Here is a 26,537-nt window from a genome sequence, read left to right on the forward strand (position 1 = left end):
TGATAAAATGTACAACGTTTTCTTACATCATTATGTGAAGTAAATATTGACTTACGAGTGAAAAAAGCATGGTGGTGTTCCACTAACATAATCAGGATAATGACATCTTGTCATACGCTGATCGATTACTTCTGGGAATAAGTTATTATAATAATCTGCTATCATACGGAATAGTTCATTAGATACACACGGAATTCACATTAAGTAAATATTGGAAATGAAGAGGGTAAGTAAATGTTATTGGAATAATAGAATATGGTGTCCTTTGCGATAATTTAAAATATAAACGAATACATACAAAGTACATATAGCTTTTGTTTTGAGCTATACTAATTACCAGATTAAAAGTTCGTACTACCATAACTAAAGCTTTCCGTGTTAACTGTGGTATACAGTCTTTCTTAATATAATAATTGTCCGTATACTTGATTTTAGTTTTTTTTTTTTTTTTTAATATGATTTCATTATTGTGTTGCCCCACGTATTTGTTTGGTATGTTCTACAGATTTTTATTTACAGATTATTTTATTAAATCAAAGATTGTTTTTTTAAGCGAAAAATAACAAGTAAGTAACAAGAAAAGAAAGAAACCAATGAAAACCTACTCAATTCAAATCAAATCAAATATAATTATCTAAAGCCTCAGTTAATTTAAATGTTTCACTATAACGAATGGTGGTACATGTCAGTGCCGTGTATAATACATAAGTGCCTTGATTTTTAACCTAATCCAAATTTAATAGAATTGGACGTTTTATACATTCTTTTGTTAAAGAACTGGGTGGCCATTGTTGAATTTCGTTTTATGTCTTGCATCAATCTCAGCAGTAGGGATATGCTTGGGACAATGACCAAATGTCACTGACAAATTCCTATAAATGTTCCCCATTTTTCTTTTCTTTATGTTTTTTTTTGTTGTTTTTGTTTATTTCTATTCAAAACATGTCATGATTACCTATCTTCTCTTTACCTTCATTTTAATCATTATTTACATATGCAGCCACAAATCTAAAACCAAATTGCCGGAAATACGAAGTGACCTTATCATCATATAAAGCGCCGTCAAAATCGGTTTGTTTAATAACGCACATGCTTTGAAATTTTAACAGCTAATAGTAGTGAAGCTCTTATACATGTATATGAATGACTTAACCTTTAGCAAACACAACAACAAAGCAGTCATTTAGAGTTTGTTGAACTGACGGCCTTCTATTTTTCTGATAAATAGGCACTTTCATCATTTCATATGTCAAGCTCCGGGTCATTAAACATTAATTAATGAAGAAACATGAATATGTGTCCACAGTGCAACATGACCCGGCAGGAATATTTGTATATGTCCATGTCCAATGATCTACGAAATCTTGGTAAACCCTTACTTGGCATATTTTTAAGAAAAACAAATCATATCATTATTATGATAATTCACATATGCACTATAAATCTCACGATGAGGTCACCATAATGCCTTATACGTTTGTATTTTGTTAACAAGAAAATACATGTTTCCACTAACTCTACCTTCCCTTATTTATGTGCCTACCATAGAAATTGTTTTGTCATGTTTGAACAAGCACTCTTAAGGTCAGACGTTCCCTTCTGTATAAACCAGTCTAAAACTTGAAAAAAAATTTCTCTAATTCTATGGAAATTTATCCCTTTCCGAACCCATTGTATAAAAAAATTTAATCAACGTGTGGTTGCCAGTGATCTCAGAAGATGATTGGATGCATCAAAATATGCTAACAGGTGTTAATGAAATTGACAACTTTATGGAAAGTGGAAGGCACTCGAAGGGGATTTTAGTTTAGCAAAAAAGGAAAATTTATTTTTTAATCATTAGAGAAACAGATTCTTACATAGTTACTCGTGGATTATCGGATTTATCCAATCTCGATAGTTAAATTATAAATTTTAAAGTCCTCGCCGAGGCTCGGACTTTAAAATTGATAATTTAACTATCTCGATTGGATAAATCCGATAATCCACTGGTATCAATGTAAGAATCTATATATATATAACTATTTGCCTACCTACCTCCTTTATTATTTTTCAGCATGTTATCAGAAACACAGGTATCATTTTTAAGCCTAACTTAATTGTAAAAAAGAGGCAAAAGATACCAATGGCACATTCAAACTCACGCCATGGCTAAAAAAGAAAAAGACCAACAGACACAAAACACAACATAAAAAATCTAAAGACTGAGCAACACGAACCCCACAAAAAACTGGAGGTGATCTGAGGTGCTCCGGAAAGGAAAGCAGATCATACTCCACATTTGGCACCCGTCGTGTTGCTCATGTTAGTACAAACCCGGTAATAAGTCTAATTCGGTAGATCACATTCGGGAAAAATAATTGTAAATTATCTTAAAATGAAACTTATACCTGATACGACATTTGTTCCACTCACAGGGTCAAACATTACAAGTTGTCAAATCCGAAGTCACTGGCTCGTTTTAGAACTGAGGGCAGAAGTGTTATAATTGTTCATGTGTTCATTTATCATCAATTGAAATGTTATTTCTATGTTATATTGTGGTTGAATTCTTTGTCACAAACAACAAAGGCATATGTTCATATGACAATTCAGTATTAGTATGTATTTTACGTACGCTAGAACCCGCAAGATTTCAAATTGATATACAAAAAAAAGGAGTTCTTGATTACAGATGAGGGGATTTGAATTTGTCACTTTGTCACTTAATTTTTGTTTAAATAAAATATACATGTAGGAACGTTCATTGATTGCAAAGTTTTTTCGAAACCTCTGATACATGAAACATGATATATTCACTGATTGAGATCAAACGATGAGATGGGAATAAAAGCAGTTACATCGCAACTTAGTTCTTAAACTTGGGTGTGATCAAGTATTATGTATAGACAATAATAGTGCATTGACTTGACATATCAACGATATAAGGATGAGGCTTAGAAACGGGGAAATGCGAGGCTCTGCCGAGCTTTTTCCCCGTTTCGGGCCGAATCCTTATATCGTTGATATGTCAAGTCAATGCACTATTATTGTCTTTATACTGCAATCTAAAAAAAAACCATTTTCAATTGTTGTTTAATGTGTTAATGTTATTATTTGATTTAAATATTGGGAAACTTCCCCCTTTTATAAAAAGGCCTCATATCATGCAGGCGGAGAAATATACAACACAAATGAAATGTACATTACCTGTTGAAACCCGCAATCGATGGTGAAGGAATTTGTTTGAGAATGAACTAAAATATCAACAATAAACATAAAACATAATGATTTATAGTTTGCAAACCAAAAATATTAACAAATGAAATATGTATTTTTTTCTAAAAATTGCAAAAGAAATAAGTTTGAGTCGTTGTATACATTGGAAACAAGAACAGGTGGAATAGGTCGTATGAATAATTAATTATAATTTCGGCAATTTCTATTTAAATGTTCATGAGGAAAAGTGATATCAGGTCAGTGACTGTATATGACATAGAAATATACGGTCAACGCATTTTGACTGCTCAAGTAGAACGAGTGCAGTATAAATATATTTAAACTGATATGAACGAGAGGTTTCCGAGAGATTTCGTCACTGGTGCACATTTTCAAGGTAATAAGATCAATAGTAATTTGGTGAGTCCAGAAGGTACACATCCCTATACTTATCTACGTTCACTTTCTCTTAAATGGAAACAGCAACGCAGAAAAAGTAATGAAAGGTGTTATATAAATACAAAATGTTTTTTTATCGAGGCTTATATATGTTTCTATCCTGTTCCACAAAAGTTTGATTACAAGTTAGTTAAATGCTGAATAACGTGACTGTCGTATTTATAGTATTATATATATTCTACATTAAACATCCAGTTTCCTTTTCTAAACGGCCAAGGGAATTGAGGGTGAGGTCCTTTGGTGCACTGATTAATTTGAAATATAAAATTGCATGCATATCTTTTGTAATTAAGAATTTCAAATATGTATATAAAACATGTAATGGATAATTACCAGGGATAATAATTGTCGTTAAACAGGAACACTGTAACAAAGACCACCCATGCACTCCCCTTCCCCTCCCCATTACACAGTTCAAGAACCGCGCAAAGTTGCACTTGAGTGAACAGGGCTTTTTTAAAGTCCTTTTTAGTTGGAGTGTTCCTTAAGAATTCAATTACTTATACATCCTCGATTTTCAATTTTATTTTAGGTTGGAGAGTTCCTGATGTAGGTAAATCTAGAAAAGCGCGTCGGACTCAATCAACTATAAACATATATTATCAAAAATTATTTCAAGAAATGACATATTTCAATAGAGCTGTAGAGAAAACTAGCTTATACTTTTTGTCTGATTTTCTTTATATTATTTCACTATGGGTATAAAATATATATAATACATATATTTTAAACAAATCCACCAAATGAATTATCCAATATAACATGTATAATGTCATAAACAATTGAATTTGAGGAGCCTTTTGGGGTAGAGTTTGAGTTAGAGTCGAATATGAGTTTCGTTTAGATGAAGATTTCGAGTTAAAATTGGAGTTATCTAATATGAGTTCGTCACGGTATTTAAATTTTTCTATCGAAGATCAAGGGCTTTTGCTCGGGCTTCCGAAAAGAGGGCTGAGGGGTATTTGTACAAAACATAAACAAAGATACAGTATACAAAACACAACATAGAAATTGAAATAAAGTTGGATGTGAAATGATTGCCAATGAGATTACTATCTACTAAAGTTTAAATGTCACAGTAATGGATGTTAGCAATCATAGGCAACCGTACAGCCTTCAACGCACCGTATAGTAAAAAAGGCTACAAAGGCCACCGTGTGAAAATGTGAAACAATTCAAATTTATAACAAAACAATCTACGGAAAACAAATTTGACACACATGAAACAATGACAACCATTGAACCACAGGTTCTTCAAGTGTCTTGGGCAGGCATATACAGAAAGTGCACGTGGTGGAGTTTGACATGTATGTGATCGCTAAACCCTAACCTAAACTCGGACTGTAATGTAACAGCACAACATAGGATAATGTAAAAAAAAGTTCCAATAGGCTTAAATCAATAGATCGGTATTACTGGGTAATAATAATCCATTGGTGATGATCTCGCGTGCTCCAGAAGGTTAAGCAGATTCTGCTCAACGTGTGGTAGCCGTCGTGTTATTCGTGAAAGTATAAACCCAGTGATTTGGTTGTATTTGGTAGTTCCCGTTCGAGGAAAAGATGACGGGGTTGTGGTATGAAAACTGGAACATATCCGTCGTCACTTGTGAAACAGATATTCCAAAAAGTTTGTTGTTTCAATTAGTGCGATATATATCAGAGTATGCAATTTATAATAATAACAGATTGATATTCGTATATGTTCAAATAATTATACACGCTAAAAAAATAAAAGAATTCATATTTTATAGAATTGATGTTTGTCGCGTATTCCGATCCCCCCCCCCCCCCCCCCCCCCCCACCCAACTTCCCTGTAACTTTAGTGTGAGTTGATTTAAAGTGTCTCATTGCCGACAATAAAGTACAAGTCTTTTGATTTTTGTGTTGAACCTGGGACATTAATGTAGCGGCAGTGAGACACAACAAACCTATATTTCGTTGTGGTTAGTGGCGTCGGCGTCTTCATCATTTAGATTGTCAGGTTTTTTCTCGTTTAAATTGTTTTTACATTTTTCATTTCGGGACCTTTTATAGCATACTATGTGGTATGGGTTTTGCTCATTGTTGAAGACTATACAGTCAAATATAATTGTTTAAAACTTTTATGTCATGTGGTAAATATTTGGTTGAGAGTTGTCTCATTGGCAATCATACCACATTTTCTTATTTCTATATAGGTTTTTTTTTTGCATTTAATATTACCGAATTAGACTGTTTTGGTATGATAAATTTGAAAAACTCAATTGATTAGTATAAAACTTGTAAAGGAGTTATTCTTCAAGATCAAGATAAAGCATCTACAGAAAAAAAATTTCTTTTTTTAATTTTGTATTTACCGATAAATGTACAAATAAATGTAGTCAAAATTACGCTTTTACACTGACAGCAGCAATATCAGGCGAGACGAGAATTCCGTGGAATCTTTCACGAATTATTATATATACTGCTTCCATTTGAGAACTAAGAAAGAAAAAAAACGGCTGGACCAAATTGTTTAGGGATGTCCCCCGTATGGCCGAAAGACTGAAACATGTTTAGAACTTTTTTCTTATTTTTGTCTGCCGTTCCCCTTTTTCATACCGAATAACTCTGAACAACAAGTCGAACTTTAATTTGAACTTGAACTCAATGGATGGCGAAACTCATTCAAAGGACATAAAACAAACGACATAGTGAAATCGGTTTAAATATAGAACTAGTTTTTCCGAAATGGTCACGTGGTTTTACCTCCACCACGTAATGTGATAACCACATCAAAGAATGAAAGGACCACATCAAATACTGAAACAAACACATCATGTAGTGTCAAATCGTCAAATTTTAAACGATCATTACTTAATGTTAAAACCATATAAAGAATTGGCAAATCATCATTACGAAACAACAAAACCACATCATGTAATGAAACAACTACATTACGTTAAGTCACATACACATTAAGTAATGTTAAAACCACATTGCCTAATGAAACAACCACATTAAATAATGGTGAAACCACATCGACTAATGACAAAGCCACATTGATTAATGAGAAAACCATATCAAGTAATGATACAACTATATCAAGTCAATACGAAACCATATCGTGAAATATCGAAATATCATTAAGTAATGACTATGCCGTATTGAGTTATATCAAAACATCATTATGTAAAGACAACATATCATCAAGTAATAATAAAACAACATAACGTAATATAAGAGTTCCACATAAGACAGCTATAATTCTGTTACTCCACTGGATGGTAACATTATTTGTTTTAATTCAATTGGGCCATTATATGGTTTGTACATAAAAAAATACACAGGTAGGATATCTGTTATACTAACTCAAGTATTCAAATACTTATACTTTCTGGATTTTGAATTTGTTGTTTGATCATTCTTGATGATATGTCCAGATGAGCGATGTGACCGCATAAAATGTAGAAAGTGCTATTTGCATTGATAAATATGGGAATGCGATCATTCGGACTTCTCCCGTTTGATGGTTAGGGACATAGCGGGATGTATAATTACCCAGTCACGTTCTGTCGGTATGGGGCCATTAAATTCTTTATTTCTAGTAGGTAACATGTAACACTCTCTGCAAGTAAAAGACCCTTTGAAATAAATCCACGAATGACCCATATGTGACCAATTGCAAGGCAATATTTTTGTTTATATCGAACATACATTCTTATTGTAGTTATTGTAGTAAAAATCCAAATGTTCCTCTCTTTTTTTATCAGTTGATTTATTGTTTATATCATGCGAAATTAATCCGATCTCGACTTGAGTATACATAAAATATTTGCCACTGGAATATTAGCAAAATTAGCAATCAATCAATTTTTTTTAGATCGACTTTTGAAATGACGTTGTTCATGTGACATATTAAAACAACAAACAGTAACATTATAGATCGTCGTTTTCTGTTTTTTTATTTGTTATTTTGTGGTTAGAAGCAGGTTTGAGAAAATTGTGGTATTTTGGCTAGATCTTGAAGGTAGAAAGAACGTTAACATTTATGTAATGTCGAACAAAAATTAAATCCACGTGATAATATTTGTATTCCCCAGTCAACCCTTCGTGTTTTAGTATGAATGAGACTTAAAATGTATTTAAATAAATAAAAATGTTCTCAGTTGTTTGCAGTTGTTATTACTTTCACGAATACTCTTTCTCATCCTGAAAATGATTGGATTATTTGCCACTGGACGTTCAGCAAAGATTAATTTTATGATTAATCACTTTTCTTCGGAAAATCAGATCCGTTGTTCTTTAACATTGATTAGAATATCAATAAATCAGAGAACAGTTACCCTTAGTCTATTTTATTAAGCGGTGTTAATTTATTCCTTATTTTGTATAGATCGGGATCACATTTTTTTGTCTCTCCAATCTAATTAATATATAGATCTGTGATATCGCTATGCTCATGACAGTGACGAGTACGCGAGTTTTAAATGATCTGAATTTCAATAATATCAAGTTTCTCAAATCTAGGATTTTTACACTATGCTAACAATATAGAAATTGGAAACTAAGTTTGCAACCATTTAAACATCACAGGGATGACATGCATTTCTACGATTTATTTCGAAATAAGGATAAACGTCGATTTTGACTCTTTCGGGAATATATTTTTATTTCAATGAAAAACATATACGTGTAAAATTTCTCCCTTTGTCATCAAGCTATTGTTAAGTTAAAATTTCTCCATATCTGTCTTCGGTTCCTACATATCAGTGTGGCTTTACTTATCGTAGCTTTTATGAGATATATATTACGTGACTAACAATCATGAATCACTTAAACAAGAAATGCATAAAATGCAGAGACATGGAGATAACGCTTTTCGTACACAACACATTCATACTCACGTGTTAGTAGAATTACAGAAAAGTATGTTAAATATGTGAAGGAGAGGCAGTAGATACCGAAAGGATATTCAAGATCATCAATAGAAAACAAAATGACAATTCCATGGCACAAAAAGAAAAGAAAACAAAGTCCACACAACATTACGCACACAACTAAAGACTGTGCAACACGAACCCTGCAAAAACAAAACAATACTCCGGAAGGGTGAGCAGATCCTGCTCCACATGTTGGAACCGTCTACATTTAAAGTGTCTCCCTTATTATTTGACTTCTTGTAGAGGTTATTTTGAATAATAAATCTGTATTATATAATTTTCCAGATTTGTTATAAAATCTTAAATTTCATAATTGTACCTTAAAATACTCTTTTGTTAATCTATTTCACAAAATACTTACACAATTCAAATATGCAAAAATGCGATTGCAACTTAAAGTATACTTAAGAAATAATTCATGGAGGCTTGAATTTATACTGATTTTACCACGGGTTGGCCCTTTATGCTAAATATTTTACCACGAGCGACATTTTCAGTCGGAAAGCTGACCCCGGTTTGACCCCATTTCTTAAAGCAACAATTGAAGTCATGTGACTACCATATTTGGGCATTTTTTGTCATTTTTTTCTTCAACTGAAACGAGTCTGTTTCCTCAAAAAAGTCATATCAAATGAGTTCAAAGCATGCTATACGTTATAAAAGCCAACCGTGTATACTTTCTAGAAGTTCTAACATACAAATTGTTTTGATTAAGCGTACTGAATTAGAATACGAAGCCTTCAAATCCAAGGTCGTCACTCGTCGCGTCAATTTTTTTCAACATATAAGTGGAAAATTCTTTCTTACCTTCTGGGGAACCTATGCTGAATTTAAAATATGTGATGAGGATTTTTATGAACTGGCCTGTGTCAAATTTGTGCCACTTAATACGCTGTAATACGCAAATGTGCCACTTCGATATGTCGAAATTTCTGACGAAGCGGTGCCGATAGTAATTTACGAGTTACGTCCCTTTGTTGACACTTTTCACGAACAAACTTATTTCTACTATTATATATATATTTGCATGTTATGCAGTTATTCACAAGTGAATATTATTAAAATAATTAATTATCTTTTTACTAAATATATTTTGATGCTACAGACATATGTAAAACAGTTAGGTAAACACATTTTATCATTTTTAAACAGTTTCAGAACTGAAATAGGGCTTTAATATTTTAGTCAATGTTACTCTGTGCCATAATATATTATTCCAAGATCTAGAGTTACTTTAATATTTTGGTAAATATCTTTCTTGCTGTAACCAAAATTATTATCAACACAGAAATAAATTTCTACTACGTAAAGACTAGGGCTAGCCAAAATATGCATGAATACTGGATCTAGACAATGGGTCAAAATGAATTCCCTTTCAGTACTAATACTTGAAAAAAAATAATAATCAAAGTGTTCTCAATGTAAATTCTTCATAATATGAAATAAAAGGAAATTGGTTTGCAATCTGACTTTGTATAACTAAACTATTAAAATAATATAACAACTTTTTGCAAGTTCTACTGAATGGAATCAAATCATAAAAATAAGCCTAACGTTAAACCAATTGATAATTATTTTTAAAAATGGTTAATAATCATGAACTTGCGAATGAATAACATGGAGAAAGATTCGATCTCATATTTTTCTTCTTCTATTTAAAAAAATATATAACTATGCATATTAAAAGTATTTCAGAGCAGTTTCTGAGTGCTAAGTTAATATCATAATTATGTTTTAGATCACATGTAATAATGAAAATGCTAAATGAATAAGAGTGATTAAAATGCAAGTCTAAAAGAGATTGTTTAAGTTCAAAGGACAAGACTTTAATGTTTCCATTAGACATGTAATATTTGCATACATTTACTTTTGCAGGATTCCTTCGACACCAAAAACTAATATTTTAAAACAATAAATGATTTTTTCCAGTCATCTTAAATTCATGATAGCCTATGGATGGACAAAAGCACAAAAAATAGCAATAGAAAGTGCATTGGAAAGAAAATTTCTGGAGGAAAAAACATATGAAAAAGGAAATGACGGTCAGTTAATTATATTTATATTTTATAAGTTCAAAACCTTGCTTATTTAATTATCTCTTTACTAAGTAAGCTACATTAATAAGAGCAAAAACTAGCTTATCAAGTCAAACAAGAAGTTAATTCATAGAGATGTGTTCTTACAAAATTGAATTTATTCAAATGGCAAATTCTTGTCAAATTTAATAATCCATAACGATTGCTCATTAAGTAAAATGCACACGATTTGTCCCACCAACTTTCATTTGTGATATAAATATCCAATTATTCAGGTAAAATATACAATATTTTGTTTATAATTATGTAAAGCTGCTGATACAGCAACCTGTGAAAAAGAAGCCCCTTTTTTCAAAAGTTTACTTTCACAATCTATAAAATACCCTGAGAAATTAGACATGGGCTACTGTGCTAGCTACTCTAATAGTTGAATTTTACGATAATAATGATTTTAAAACTCAAAATTATGTCATTTTCACTTTTATTAAGCATTTTTTTTTTACAGAATTTCTGTCAATATTTTTGGTAAAATTATCCTTTTTCTGTAGGATATTTTCTAGGCAGTACAGTACTGTTCAACTAAGAAACATAGGCTTGAGTTTAAAGGCTCTTTTACTTTGAAGTAACTTATTGTGACCCGTGGTCCCGTACTCTACTACATGTACTATTTATTATTTTCATTTTCAGAAAGATTATTCAAGTTGTATAAAATATGTTTTATTGCATTAATAATTATTAGAAGTGTTTAAAAAAAATTCTACTAGGAGTGATCCCATAAGGCATATACCATTATAAAAATTACTAATTTAATTTCATTAGCCAGAGCTAATTTATATCAATATAGCTAACGTTAGGTTTCTACAGCATGTACATGATTGGTGACAGTTTTTAATTTTTACTTTTTTTTTCTCTTTTTATTTTTACATCTAATCCTTCTCTGAAAAGTAGGGAAGTATCTCTTCTTAATATTATAATAACATAGTTGTAAATCGAGTTTCGTTTATTTTCTTCTTGATTTTTGTAAAATAAAAGCCTTTGTATTTTATTTTTGCTGGGTTTTCATTTTTGACTGGTGATATCAAGGGGAGATATTAACCACTTGCACAAATCGGTAAAAAAACTACCGCTTCGTGTTGGAAATAACTTGACGTTTGCGTATCCAAAATTCTCTTGCCTAGATATTCATATCGAGCGTTTGTCTTAATGAAATGCTTTATTAAATTTAAATTCAGCCCATCATTTTTAGTTTCCTCGAAAATATTTAGATTTTTCGATCATGACACTTGACAATTTTCACACAAACATCAAGTTTGAAGATAAAATAAAGAATAAAGGGCTTTGAGTTGGTGTGTAAGTTTTGACGAGATAAAACTATGAATATTCAAGATTATTTTCATCAATAAGTTTTTACTATGACATTTGTATTTTGGTGAGTAAAAATGAGGTTTGTCTCATCCGTAGTTTTACTGAATTTTCACGGTTACGTGACCTCTATTGTTGCTGATAGACTTGGGGTCAAACCGTGACCTGCTTTCCAACTGGGAGTACGATCGGAACAGCACAAACAATATATTCGTATTTTACCACAGGTGTGTACTCAAAGCGTTTGAAGAACGTCATGTTAGAATAACCAACAAAATACACCTTTACATTAAACATGTTGAATGTAAGGGCTTACACATGTTATGTCCCAGTGCTGTTTCTTCTTTTCGTCTTTTCAGGATATCGGATGTCGTGAAAGTTACTTAAATTGTCCACAAAATCAATTGTAATCCGGATAAACATGTAAATTGTATGGACACTTCAAGACTCGGTACTGTTTCGTCTTCATCTTTTTCTCTTGAATATCAGCATTGTCATAACTATTTAAACTGTTGCATTCTATTGTATAACATTTCTTTAATTTTACATTACAGTGAATCAAATTGTTAGGAAGAATAGTAATATCTGCAGACAACCTCATATGAAGGAGGCAAATCAAGTAAACAAAACCTCAGAAAAGAAGACTGGTTATATCTACAGACCTCCTTATACGAGGGAAAGGTGGTAAACAAAACGGAAGAAAGGCTGAGATCACCTCATACGATGGATGCATAGCTAGTAAACAAAACTTCAAGAAGGCTGGTAATATCTGCAGACCTCATCATATGAAGGAGGAGGATCTCTTTCGTGATCTTCAATGTTTTCTGACCATGATGCTAGTGGGTGTGAGTCTAAGTCAGAGTTATCTTGTGTGGTTTCCTGTAATTGCTGGTCACGCATTGTTTCTGAATTGTCATTTGCAAATGATGCGGCCCATGTTTGTATGTCGGGAATATGACGAACGTCTCTGATGATTTCTGAATTACCCGGACCTTCGTCGCTGGATTCAGACCCTGTCGGTTGGTCGGCCTTTCTTTGATATATATTGTTCTGCATGTATTGCATATTTATAACTACAATAAAAAGAAACTTTATCGGCGAGGAATTATATACTGATTGTTTCCCACTTTTTTAACTATTGAGATGGATATAAGTTTATAAGTGCCATATAAAAAGTTATATCAGAATTTTTCGTTTGTAGTTATTTTTTTTTTTTTTTTTTGCTTAGTCTATAACCTTATATTAAAAAAGAGCATCACCTTTTCTAGAGAGAGAACACTTCACTACAAACACAATCTTGTTTGGAAAAACCATACCTATATTTCTATTGGAGATAAAACATGGATTGTTTAACTATGCACTATCGATTCCCTTATTCTGAACTGCTGGTTTGCTAATAATTGCTCATAAAGTGTGTTTAAACCAAGTAAATAGTTTAAATATAGTTCTACTAAAATATTTTTAATAGCAATAATTTTACTGCAAAAATACTTGATGTAAAGCATGTATTTGAGAGTAGCAACTGTTTCAAAATGTTTGTCTCTAAACTAAAAAGATACATTTGCTATTATAATTCAATAGGAGTGTGGAGACAGAACAGTGACATGTACTAATATCGTGTAGAAATCTCGTTGTAAAGGGTGATGCACTTTTGCACTTGGTAAGCAATTGTAAAGCTATCTCTAATGTTATCAAAAGTGGACTTATAAAATGTATAACAACACGGTATGTAGATTTACAAAAAAAGTTTTAAATAATATTGTTTTTTTTTTTTTTTTTAATAATGCATATACACCACTTCTATATAAGTAAAACGAATATACTAGTTCATTAACATGTTTAACCCCACAACGATCTTTATGTGCATACCCTAAATCAGAAACCTGTCATTCACTTCTTAATGTTGGCTTTTATCTGTCATATTTGCTTTTCGTTTGCTGTTCTTTAATACACGAGGCCGTTGGTACATATATTTTAGTTTGAATTTTTTCTTGTCGGTTTTTTTTGTAACTGACAATGAGGAAAGAGTTTTCTCATTGTTTAATGCCTAACGTCACAAATCATTGCTTAATTCTACATAATATGTATTTAAAAAAAAGCATTAATCATCGTTATTGTCAGCATCGTCAATATCGTCGTCATTGTCATCATCGTCAATATCGTCGTCATCATCATTATAAGTAATATCATAGTAGTCATCATTATTATCCTCAAATTCCTCGTCGTTATTATGATTATCGTCATCACCATCATCATCGTCGATGTCATCATTGCCTTTGTCATCGTCATTGTCGTCGTCTTCATCATCATCATAATAACGTAAATTACAAAATTTGAATAAATCTTAAACCAGCCATATAAATGTCTATTTGACTAAATTTAATTACCACGCCTTGGTTCGCTCTCCTCACTAGTTCTTTTACACTTATATTTACAAAAACATCCACACATCATTATTAAAATAGAGGAAATTATTAGGGCAATGATTACTGTTTGGTTTTCACTATCATCGTCATCATCATCAGATGGCGAGTTCCAATCCGTGTCATCAAAGCCTTCGTTCCATGACGACCATTCTGCAATAAAATGTAACAAAGCGTTTGAAAATACTACCTAAAAATGTTCATTGGGAAATAGATAACCATTTGTACCACTCGTTAATTTTCTTTTTGATTTGGCATTTACACTGTCTTAATTCGAACGCCACTAGTTAGTCTTATGTAGAGAAGCATTCATCTGGCGTACCAAATTATAGGCTTGGTATCTAAGATGAGTTTCAGAAAGACATAACAAAAATGTCTTTTCAATATTCGTTATTGAAAAAAAGATATTCAACATGACATGGGATCGTGTCATCACAATCGGTGTTCAATGTGAAGGACACGATTAACACTGCAAAGATTCTCGAAAACTGAATACATTGAATATAAGGTTTACTACTAATGAAAAAAAATGCAGTTCTTACAATGCTGCCTTAGATTAATACTAATTTATGAACTGCACAACTCGCACATTTCGTAAAGGGACTTTCAATTTTTTTTTCAAATAATGTCAACTGCTTAACATTATAGAAATGAAATATTTAACTATTAACCTTATGATGATCACAAATGTACAGGTTGATATTTTGAAATTGAGCATATTGAGCTGTTATTGCATATGTGAAATGCAACAGAATCAGAATGTTCTACGTAAATTACTATGTTGGATTTTATTTGTCAAGTTACGTAAAAAAAAAAAAAAAAAAAAGATCGCCAAACTGTATTCTCGTCTTTGACTTCTAAACAGCGTGACGTAAGGAGTACAATAACGCCGCCAGACGAATTAAGCAGCCGTGATTAGTCTTATAATAATAATAATAATAATAATAATAATAATGACAATGATAATGCTGATGATAATAATACTAGTAATAATAATATCAAAAATAATAAATTCTTTGTTTAAAGAGGGTACCTCAATTACGTTCGGTTTTAGAAAATATAAATATTGACAAAAATCTAAGATACATTTTTTTATAAAATTGTATTAATCCAAAATTAATCATAATTCGTTCCATGTAGTTAATTTTCCTTTTTTGAGACAGTGATGTGCCTTTGGCACCATCTTACGGTGTTTAAACATCATAATTAGTACGTTTTGCCCGTGTCTGTTGTAACGTTTTGGATTTCAATGATCGTAATCTATGTACTACTGATAAATTATTAAGTCAAGGATTCATGGCTCTACAATGTGTCGATATCTGTATTGGCATTGCACAATGTCATGTTTTTTTCTGACTGGTTTTGACGTCTTTACACTAAATCCATTGAAAGTTGGATGTGAACTGATTGATATTTTAGTCTAACATGCATGTTTTTTTTCATTAGTCGTTAATGGCTTTGATATAGCTGTCAGTAACTGCGAGTCCTCTCGCATCTGTACCTAGTGTCTTCCTGCAGTGTAGATATATGAGTACCCCACTTTATGTTTTAGTTAGATGTATTTCTATTTGTATCTATCTGATGAGTTAAGCCTTTTTCAACTAATTTTTATAGTTTGTTCTTATGTTGTACTGTTACACCACTGACCTAGGTTAGGGGAGGGGAGGTGCCTTCAAGCGAGTTTAACACTGTCACATTCTGTGTGTGCCTGTCCCACGTCAGGAGACTGTAATACAGTGGTTGTTTAAGAAATAATTCATGGAAGCCATAGATTAAAATTTTGTTGGAAATTTACACATGGCCTGGGCCGTAATATTCGAATTTTTTCCTGAGCGTTAGCGAGGGATAAAATTAACGAATATCACGGCCCAGGTCATGTGTAAATTTACAACATATCTATGGCTTCCATGAATTATTTCAATTCTAATAGGATAAATAAGGTCATTAAAAAACTGAGGCGGGGTGGGTATGCCGTGTGTATGGCTGTTCTTTTTTACTCCCTGTTAGATAAAGCTAAAACATTCTAATAAATCTGTAGCTTGCATGAATTATTTCGTAAATAACCGCTAGAACAAATGTGCTTAATTCTTTTAATTCTCAAACCCAACATTTGCCATGTTTAATTTACATGTTTTTCTCGTAAGCTACCGGCAAATCCAAAGTTGACATTTCATAACTAAGGAGCCGCCATGCTGACTTGCTGAAATCAGTAAATATGCGAATAATGCAATAGAATAGGAAAATAAAACAACACCTACCTCAAAAATCCATTTTAATGTAATATTATACGAATTTCGAAGGTTCACGTAACGGAAAAACCTTCAGCTTTAGCGTTTTCATTTGTAGGACGTCATGTTTTGAAATGACTAAAATGCGCCAAAAGCATTAATGGACTTTCGCGGAATTCTATTTTATTTTGATTTTGTAGATTTCTCCGAGGTTTTGTGCATTAATTCTTTTTGTTATGCATCCGAATAAGAATAAAAGTTATGTAGTCTTTTTTTCAATTGCAATTTTTAAAACAATAAAATCGGCATAGCGTTTGCAAATAGGTTCCGATACATGTGGATTTACGTAGGAGGCATATTGTAACATCCATTATTATGTATATCTCTGAGTCTGCGCTAAGTATAGATATATCGAGAATTTTATCACGGTGTTGTTTACAAAGCGAAAGAAGCACGTCATATAAGAATGCTCTGTAACATATTTGTTTTGCCTTCATTATATCTTGTACATAAATTAGTTTTCTCGTTTTAGTTGTTTTACAATTATCCTTTTGGTGACTTTTATAGCTGACTATGCGGTATGGGTTTTGCTCAATGTTGAAGGCCGATTGATGACCTATAGTTGTTTGGTTTCTGTGCCAGTTGGTCTCTTGTGAAATGTTGTCTCATTGGCAATCATACCAAACTTTTTTTTTTGTATTTACAAACGAATTGCATTACTAGAATAATCGTTCTGATCATATTGAATAATTTTCTGCTGCTGATATTTTCTTATTTAAACAAAAATTATAGATTGCTTATAGAGTCGACCTTTGTTCCTTTCGGTTGCATAATAGATATCAAAGGTGCCAGGCTTATATATTTTGATACGCCAGACGCGCGTTTCGTCTACATACGACTCATCAGTGACGCTTAGATCAAAATAGTTAGAAAGCCAAACAAGTATGAAATTGAAGAGCATTGAGGATCCAAAATTCCAAAATGTTGTGCCAAATACGGCTAAGGTAATCTATGCCTGGGATAAGAAAATCCTAAATATTTCGAATATTTCATACTTTTGCAACAGTTAATTTATAAAAATGACCATATAATTGATATTCTAATGCAATTATTTTGTATCAATGGTTCTGATTGGATGACAGTTAGCGTAATCTCTATCTCCTTGTCTGTAACTAAGGAAGCCGACATTTTGAATTGCGGAATGTATTGACATGTAATTTCTACAATAATAAGCAAAAAACTCACATGTTGCACCTAGAAATCTTCTTTTCATCAAATTTTATTACATTCTGAAGCGGCCAAGAAGCCAGAAAACGCCCGGTGTTTACGTTTGACGCCGGAAGCATACCTATGACGTCACCTAGTCTAGGGGACAAAGAAGATAACATCTTTTCGCGGAATTTTCTTTAATGAAAACTTTACACTGAAATAATGATTGAAATTGAATTATGTACTTGTTTTGCATTAGAATAGAGATAACTGTATTGTATTTGAAGCTTTGCGGACGTCCATCGGTAGTTTTACTGTCGCAAATACCCGTTTACCTGTCTCCGCTATGCGTCGCCAGGTAAACTAAATTTGCGACAGTAAAACTACCGATGGACGTCCGCAAAGCTTCAAATACAATACAGTTATCTCTTTATTCATGTCATCACCGAAGTGCTGACTACTGGGCTGGTGATACCCTCGGGGACGAAACATCCACCAGCTGTGGCATCGACTCAGTGGTGTAAATAGTCATCAAAGGTACGTAACATAAATGATGAAAACTTACCTTTTGGTTTAGGTGTTGGAATTGGACATACATATGTATCTCTATTTTCAGGAATGATTCGAATTTCAACATTGCATCTTGTTGTACCTATACAACTCCAGCTAGAATCGTTACCAAAGGTAAATTCAACTCTTTTGTGTTTTATATTCCAAGGGAGACACCATTTTTTCTGCAAACTGTCTTTTAATACCTAAAAGAAATTGAGACGAGTTTTGCTTCATTTAGGAATACAACGATGTACAAACAAACAGAGGTGACAAAATCAATGCATAGACAGTCGATAGGAAGCCTATAATTGCTTACATCAACTTAATTTGAACTTCGGTGGATAGTTGCCTTATTTGCAATCATACCACATCTTCTTATTTCTATATCGTTCCTGATAACATTACGAAATACATTTGAGAAGAAGAAAAAAACACGTTGTTTATTTAAAACTGTGGATATCATCAGCAGAGTGGTCAGTGCTTCTTTGCCGACATGAAATACCATTGAAATAGCTGGGGGTTTTTATATAAAATTCTCCCTTTGGTATCTTCCATCCCTAAGTTATTAAGGTGGTACCTAACACTACAGGGAGATAACTCTGTAAAAATCAGCTAAACGTTTTAATCACGTTGTATTGTTAAGGAAATATTAAGCTTCTCAATGATCAAAATTAGTGTTTGTCAAACTGCTATATAACCAATGAAATTTTTCTGATAAAGTGGTTGGTTCAAATTTTTGAAATTTTTATATTTTTGCCAAAGGGTCAAAATAAACATTTTGTCAAAATTTTATGAAAATTAAACGAGCCAAATCAATATTAGTCAAGGTGTTGGGTACCACCTTAAGTAAAATAAAGATTAAATAAGCTTGTTTATTGAAAACTCTAAACTGGTGAGACAGAAAAAGCTTCAGGAGTTCATTCCGGGTTTCTCGTTGTGTTACAGCTGGACAGTATTTAATCTGTGTAGACTACATTTGTAAGTGTTTTCTCGACATCTCAGTCAGTCATCTCTGCGCTTTTTTTTCTTATATAATTGTCAACGTTTGGACTTATTGATTATATTGGTGCCTTAGTTTATTTTTCCACCTATTTTCTACTGTCAATAGTTTGCCACGGAAAAATTAATATAGATCAATTAAAAGATGATCGGTATTGTTAAATTGTTTGACATTATATGTAAACTCTACGTACATTTCATAGATATTCATAAACTTCTGGAAAATTCCAATATGGAGTTCAGAGGGAAGCATTGCAGAACGAACCCCTTTTTCTTGGCATGAAGCTTAACGATGATTAAACGGTTGCCGGTTTTTAATCCCCGTTGATTTAATAATACTTTTTGGCTGATATAAATATAAATATTATTAATGGTATTTTGTCTTCCAATCAACTTGTAATTAAACTCAATTATCAAGCTGGAAATGTTTGTGAATTAAAGTAACGCATAGCTTTTTGTTTACTTCTCACCGTTGCTCTGCAATGCAGCGAACCAGTATTTACACCAGTTAACGTTCCAGCAAGGAAAGTAAGTCCTAATAAATGGTTATCTTAAAATCAGAATCGGGCTTTGGAAGTGAAGTTCACAAAAGTCATAAACCCGCTGTCGTAAGAGGAAGTAAACACACACTTACTGTTGATGCCGTTGATGTTCGTATTGATGTATAAATATCTTATGAACACATTGAATCATATATCATCTAGAAAAAAAATCAAAAACTACTTGTAAGACTATTTTCTTTCTGCTAATTGACAAGTTGCCTTACAAAGAATTTTTTTTTTAAAAACCTTTTCATTGTTGGCCTCTGGATGTTTTGCTCTGGGTTTTCAGTCGTACACGTATACATGTAGTTTTGTCGTTGTTAAGTATATCCCACACACACCGATTGATATTCATAATTTTCATCTACAATAACATTCAAATGTAAAGCAATGTCTTAATTGTATATAAATTTCATACCAATACAGAGTTGTTATCAATTTTCACTTTGACATGACATATATCTGTTCCCCAAGTAAACATGTACGGATGTGATTCAAAACATATTTGAGCGGAATCCTTGACATCAAAAGTTATAGACCGACATGGTGGACACCCTCCATAATTGTTATAGTTTGGAAACTTGTATAAATATTCTACATCTCTATCGCCGAGACAAACTTCACGTCCACAATAATCTGTTACTACAATAAATACATGTAATTGTAAGTACTTTCTTTACTGAAATAGTTATTATCTAGTCTAGTATTAACATTAAAAAACACCAGTTACATGTTTCAAGATAAATGAACAGTTTACTTTAAACCATGACAATTGTTTTTGAATAACTGCACCATGTGACACATAACTAAAGCATGACCATTAAGCTATTTTTTTTTGGTATTTAAGTCACTGGGTTTCATGTTGTTGACTTTAAGCATTTGTGAAAATGATAAATCCCTCCCAAAAAAAAACCACGTAGGACCCAAAACATTAAAAATAATTCGTTTTTACTTTACTTATGCCTTTTTTTCTACCGAAACTATTATGTAAAAGACATGTGACATACATAAATGTTATAATAAAATAAAATTGAGAATGGAAACGGGGAATGTGTCAAAGAGACTACAATCCGATCAAAGAGCAGAAAACAGCCGAAGGCCACCAATGGGTCTTCAACTCAGCGACAAAATCCCGTACCCGGAGTCGTACTTCAGCTGGCCCCTAAACAAAAATGTGTTCTAGTTTAGTGATAATGGACGTCAAACTAAACTTAAAAACATATAAATGAACTAAAAAAAAATCATCCAAGAATATAAGCTTATCGTTTGTTTATGAATAATTTTCGCAATCCTGAGAGCAAAAACTTATGACTAAATCATGACTCTATCATACCAGCTGGTATGAGATAACTATCCAACAAAAACTTATCGAGGATAAAAATGTTGTACGCAAGATGAGAGTTTCGTCTTCAACAGACTAATCAGAACATTAGGACACAAAGTTCCTAAATAAATCTAGAAAAATAACATTTCGACGATTTAAAAATAATAAGGCATTCATTTTGACTAAGAACTACATTTTTCTACCATACTTACGCCTCTTTTTTGGTATTCCATAAAATGTAGGCGTTTTATAGCATGACCAGCAGGGCTGAAATGTGATATTAGTCATCATCTTGTCAAATCTGGTACTGATATTATTAATGTCTGTTGTGGTATTCAAAACATAACGAACATACCGCAGAAATATGGCTCTGGTGGGAAAATGACCTGTCCATGCAGGATTAGAATCACAATCTAGAGTCTGTGGAAATAAATTATGTCTTTTGTACTGAACGACTATCACGATTAACAAGTTGAAAAGTAATTTACGATTAATTTGACCATTATTCTTGTAGAATGGGTGGATTTACAAGACGTGTATTGATTATACATCAGTCAGAGAGGAACCCAGCAAAATAAATAATAGTATTCACCTGCAACGCTTCGTATTATTGTATTTTTAACTTAGTGAACAGTTTCTGTAATTAAGACCTGCAAAGACATAATTATGACTTTGAGATGAAGACCAGCAATGCAAGGCTATTCATCTGCGTTTTGTGATTTTCGCTGTGCATGTATTGATTTTGTGTCATGAGAAGATGCCCCATATCCTTTCTGTTCTATTGCTACATGTTATATGTGAAATGTGTGAACTGCAAACATATGTTAAGTTACAAAAATAAAATGGGTCAAAGTCTGAATTGGCCGGGTTGCAAAATGTGTGATTAATCAATGTAGAATATTTACAATTACATGAACAGATGAAGTGAATTTTTTTTTTAAATATATAATAAGATGAGTTCTTAAGTCTGAATAAATGTGAAATAATAAATCTTCAAACAATTGCATAATCACATGTTTATAACTTCAACGTATATGTGCAAACTGTCTGTGTAGTTAGGTACGCACAACCACTAGCCGTCCCAACATCACCATACTATCAGCCGGCTTCTTCAAACCCGGCCAGAAATACACTTTCAAATGTACACATGCGAGAAGATAATGCCTTTTTTCTACACTTTTTATTGAATACTCTCGAAACAGAAACCAAACAGTTGAAGGAAGAACATTTCTTAAACGGGGAACGAAGGAGGGCTGATGAGACAGTCGTCTGCGGACGACCCGACTGAAATGTTTTCTTCAGTGAGGAACACATTGGATTCGATGGTCTTATGCTTAGCCCATGGGAGGTTTTAATTTCCTCCTGTAGATTATAAATGTTTTCAAAGACAACATCATGAAACCTAACTGGCTGCCAATAAATGCCCTTAATTAGTCCCCTATCGACGAAGTCGAAGGGGACTTTAGGTTTGCAATCCGTCCGTCTATCCATCTGTCCATCTGTCCGTCTGTCCATCCGTCAGTCCGGCAAATCAGCTTTCCACACTTTGTTTCTTCGTTCTTGAAGATGTTGATTTGATATTTGGTATATAGTTTTATCATGACAAGTTATAGATCAAGTTTGAATTTTGTTCCGGTCTGATGATTTAGTCCAGAGTTATGGACCATAACTCTGGACCATATCTAATGTTAGAGTACTATGTTAAACCATATTTCTGTACAAAGGGAGATAACTTATTTTTTAAAAGACATTCTTTGTTAAATTATTTGAAGAATTTTTTGGCAGGTTTGTTTGTTATTTAGTATAAACTAATTTTCTGAATGCTATATATATAAAAAAAATTATGAAGAGAAATCCTTTAATTAGATAATAATCTATTTTTATTAATGTATATATTTCAATACATTACATTGTGTAGATAAAAGTTGTTGACATTTTATAGATAAGTTACAAATCTATATTAGTTTGTGACAAATGAAAGAAAAAATATTTTGAACTATTAATTATATTTGATTATAATTTGAAAATAGATATACACTGTATTAGAATCATATCTAATCTTAGAGAACTATTAATCATATCTAATGTTTTTTTTCACTCATATAATCAGTTTTTCACACTGTTTTTAGTCATGCTTGAAGATATTGACATGATATTTACTTTTTGTTTACACCATGACAAGTTATAGAACAAGTTAGCATTTTGTTCCAGTAAAATGAATTTTATCCTGGTAAGGGACTATGTATTGCCATGCAATACTCTCAGAATGCTTGTTTACTCAATATTTGATTTACCACACATGTATATGTTAACATATTAAAACGATTACTAGTTTAAAATACAATGTCACAAAGCTTTTGCAGGCGAATATTGTTTTTTTGTTTTTTCTTCATTTTGCTGGTTTACTGTCTGATTGACACAAACTTGCGATTGACATGTGTTTCTAGAATGACCGTGGTTAGGTGTGCTTAATACTAAATGTACACAAGTGTCCGTTTCTGGCATTACAAAAGATTTATGAAATATTTCTTGTGTATGATTGTTACCTCAATCAATAAAAAATAGCTGTTTTTGTATCAGAATATCACAATATTTAAATAAACAACATTTTCTCTAACGAGAGGGTACCCAAATTGCACCTATTTTGACGGGTTTTAATCCTACGTTTATTCAAGATCAAGACAAAAGTTTCCATTCTGAGTTTATTTTTTTAGATGTATCATTATTTACTATACGGTTCCACCAATTTAATGTTGAATCCGTATTAAATCATAGAAAAATGGGTTTGAACAGACCGCCAAATGATCCATGGTTCTGTAATGATGAGTACCCAAATTGCATCCATGCTAAAATGCACATCCTTAAAAGTCGAATAACTGATCTTTTGTTTTATTTCTTCAAATATTTAGAACAATTAGACATTAGTCCATGCTTACTATTCATTTTTTAAGAAATGAATCCTTCTAACATATTTTATTTGCTAGTTTTTAAAAGATGACGTTTTGTGGACGTCGCATGGCGACGTTTCCGTACATTTTATTTTTTCCGGTAAACGCTTCATCTGTTGATATTTACCATGTTTACTGTGAAACTTTTGTGTATATTTAAATATATTTACCTATGTTGACAGACGTGCATAGTGTCAAATCATAAAAATACAAATTGTTTAATCTCTAGGAAAACTTGTAAGATTTCCGCTGATATTTTTGCTAAATAGGAGCAATTTGGGTACTCGGTGCAATTGAGGTACCGTGACGTTAAACTTACTTGAATAGTTTTTAAATTAACAAAAGAAGGGTGTATTCGATGTGACACAACTGTAAAAAAAACACTGTTTACCTCGATTTTTCTATTAATTATAGGATCTCCTGGGTAGATTTCTACTTTAAATCCACAATCAAGCATGCTCTCCAAGGAAACTGTCACTTCTATTTTGTTACGTATGTAGGTACTATATTGTAGTTTAACTATATAATAGCAGCCGTCAATGTCGGTAACGTAACCGCTTTCATTCCTGCCTAGTATGAGTTGAACGTCTTCATTTGGGCTTGTCGACAGGATATCAGTATTGCAGTTTTCACTGGTTAGATCAACAACTGTAAAACATTAAATTTAAAATTGTATGCAACATAACTATGCAATCTTCAGTGTACAAATGCCGCTGAGAATTTAAACGCCAGTGTGACATGTTGAGGATTGTGTTTAGATTCTATACGGATAGCATCATTGACATGTTTATTTATTATTTAAACACATGTTTATGTTAAAAAATTCGAACACTGATGAAACACCATAAAAAGTTGTGTTTATCTCAAACCTCTGGATTTCCTATAATAACAGAGTTGGTTCATTAACGGTTGTCCAATATATACAGGTCTTTAGTTTTATACATTAGTTAGACATGTTAGATTGATTTCAAAATGAATAAGAACTTTTCATCAAAAATGAAAACGACAAATTAGATTTCAATGAGATTAATCCAACTTTTTCAGATATCCATCATCAGAAATGTATGGGGAGAAAGTGGATTTAATCCTTGGAGCTCATCCATACATTGTATCTGCTGAAAATGGAGGTTTTCCATTGTTATCCGTTAGGGTACGTAGAAAAGAAATTGCAAAAACTATCTTTTTTCATGTCATATGCATGATATACGTATTATACGTAAATTCATTTTGAACTTATCAAATTCAACAATGAATGTTTTGTTTTATCAAAATTGCACAAACAAATTTAAACTTGTTCAAGTTGATAGGAAATAATGAGCTTTTTTGTTATACAGTAGGGAATTTTGCATACTTGTATTATGTAACTTAACTTGATTTGTTTACATTTCGTTTATCTTTTAAGTCTTTGTTATTACTGTTTCTGTATGTTCTATTTGTATTCATTTACGCTTATTTTTCAAAGGAAAGCTTGTTTACAAGTTAGGAAATTCCACAAAAAGACATGATGGCAACCTGCATGAAGTCATTGAAAGGAATTGCCATAGAATTCGAGAAAAGAGTATTCACACTTAATGAAAGCTATTCATTTAGTTTATATATTTCAATTAACATTGTTTTCTTCATATTTTTTTTTTTTTTAATTAAAAAACAATGACTAGTTTTCCTCGTCTGTATATACTATTCTCAGTATCTACCTTTATTCACTGTAATTGATATAAACAAACCTATTGATGTCAAATAGTTGCTCTCACATTTATGTACGTCTTTGTAGACGACCAAGAAAGATTGATGTTCATCATTAGTTGCTAAACGTCCAGTGGCAACTATTCCATGCATGTTCAGGACGATAACAAATCAACAATAAATAGGAAGGTCCTGTCATAGAGACCGTCCGGGATGTAGGTCTTGGAAATTTGAACTGCCACTTGGTATTCTCTTTTCACGAGGCATCAGATATAACGTCCCCATTCTGACTGGTTTAATGATTGACATGTTAAATGAGCACCTACTTATTTTTGAACATTGTATATCGCCATTTAGATGTTTTCTGTTTGTTTATTGATTTTTTTTTTGGGGGGAAGGGTGGGGGGGGGGGGGAAGGGGGGGGGGGGGGTAGGTGTCGTTGTGTGTTGTCTCATTTACGTATATACATATTCCTCATACCCCTTTTAATCACTTTTAAATGTGTTTTTTGATTTGTTCAAAAAGTAAAATCTCAAAAATACTGAACTCCGAGGAAAATTCAAAACGGAAAGTCCCTAGTCCAAATTTTCATTCCAAGCAGATTTGATAACCTAATATGCTAGTCATACTAAGACACTATTTGAGTTAAATCTTGATTCTAATGCAATTA

General features: G+C 32.3%; 1 protein-coding gene and 1 long non-coding RNA gene across 2 annotated transcripts in view; one reads left to right on the forward strand and one right to left on the reverse strand.

Annotated features, from left to right (window-relative positions):
- On the forward strand, positions 1 to 13,718 carry LOC127706871 (uncharacterized). Its single transcript, XR_007984600.1, has 2 exons — positions 1 to 226; positions 12,514 to 13,718. It is a non-coding gene; the product is annotated as an uncharacterized LOC127706871 (long non-coding RNA).
- The window catches only part of LOC127706867 (uncharacterized), a 22,569-nt gene continuing 5,657 nt past the window's right edge, over positions 9,626 to 26,537 (reverse strand). The window contains exons 3-8 of the mRNA XM_052211593.1: positions 24,576 to 24,832; positions 21,449 to 21,656; positions 20,331 to 20,554; positions 18,385 to 18,574; positions 14,347 to 14,535; positions 9,626 to 13,032 (exon numbers count right to left, since the gene is read on the reverse strand). Of these exons, the coding sequence (XP_052067553.1) occupies positions 12,710 to 13,032; positions 14,347 to 14,535; positions 18,385 to 18,574; positions 20,331 to 20,554; positions 21,449 to 21,656; positions 24,576 to 24,832 (1,391 nt within the window). The 3' untranslated portion in view covers positions 9,626 to 12,709. The remainder of the gene's footprint in view (positions 13,033 to 14,346; positions 14,536 to 18,384; positions 18,575 to 20,330; positions 20,555 to 21,448; positions 21,657 to 24,575; positions 24,833 to 26,537) is intronic.

Source organism: Mytilus californianus, unplaced genomic scaffold, assembly GCF_021869535.1.
Source record: "Mytilus californianus isolate M0D057914Y unplaced genomic scaffold, xbMytCali1.0.p SCAF_6, whole genome shotgun sequence".
Taxonomy (NCBI): Eukaryota; Metazoa; Mollusca; class Bivalvia; order Mytilida; family Mytilidae; genus Mytilus; species Mytilus californianus.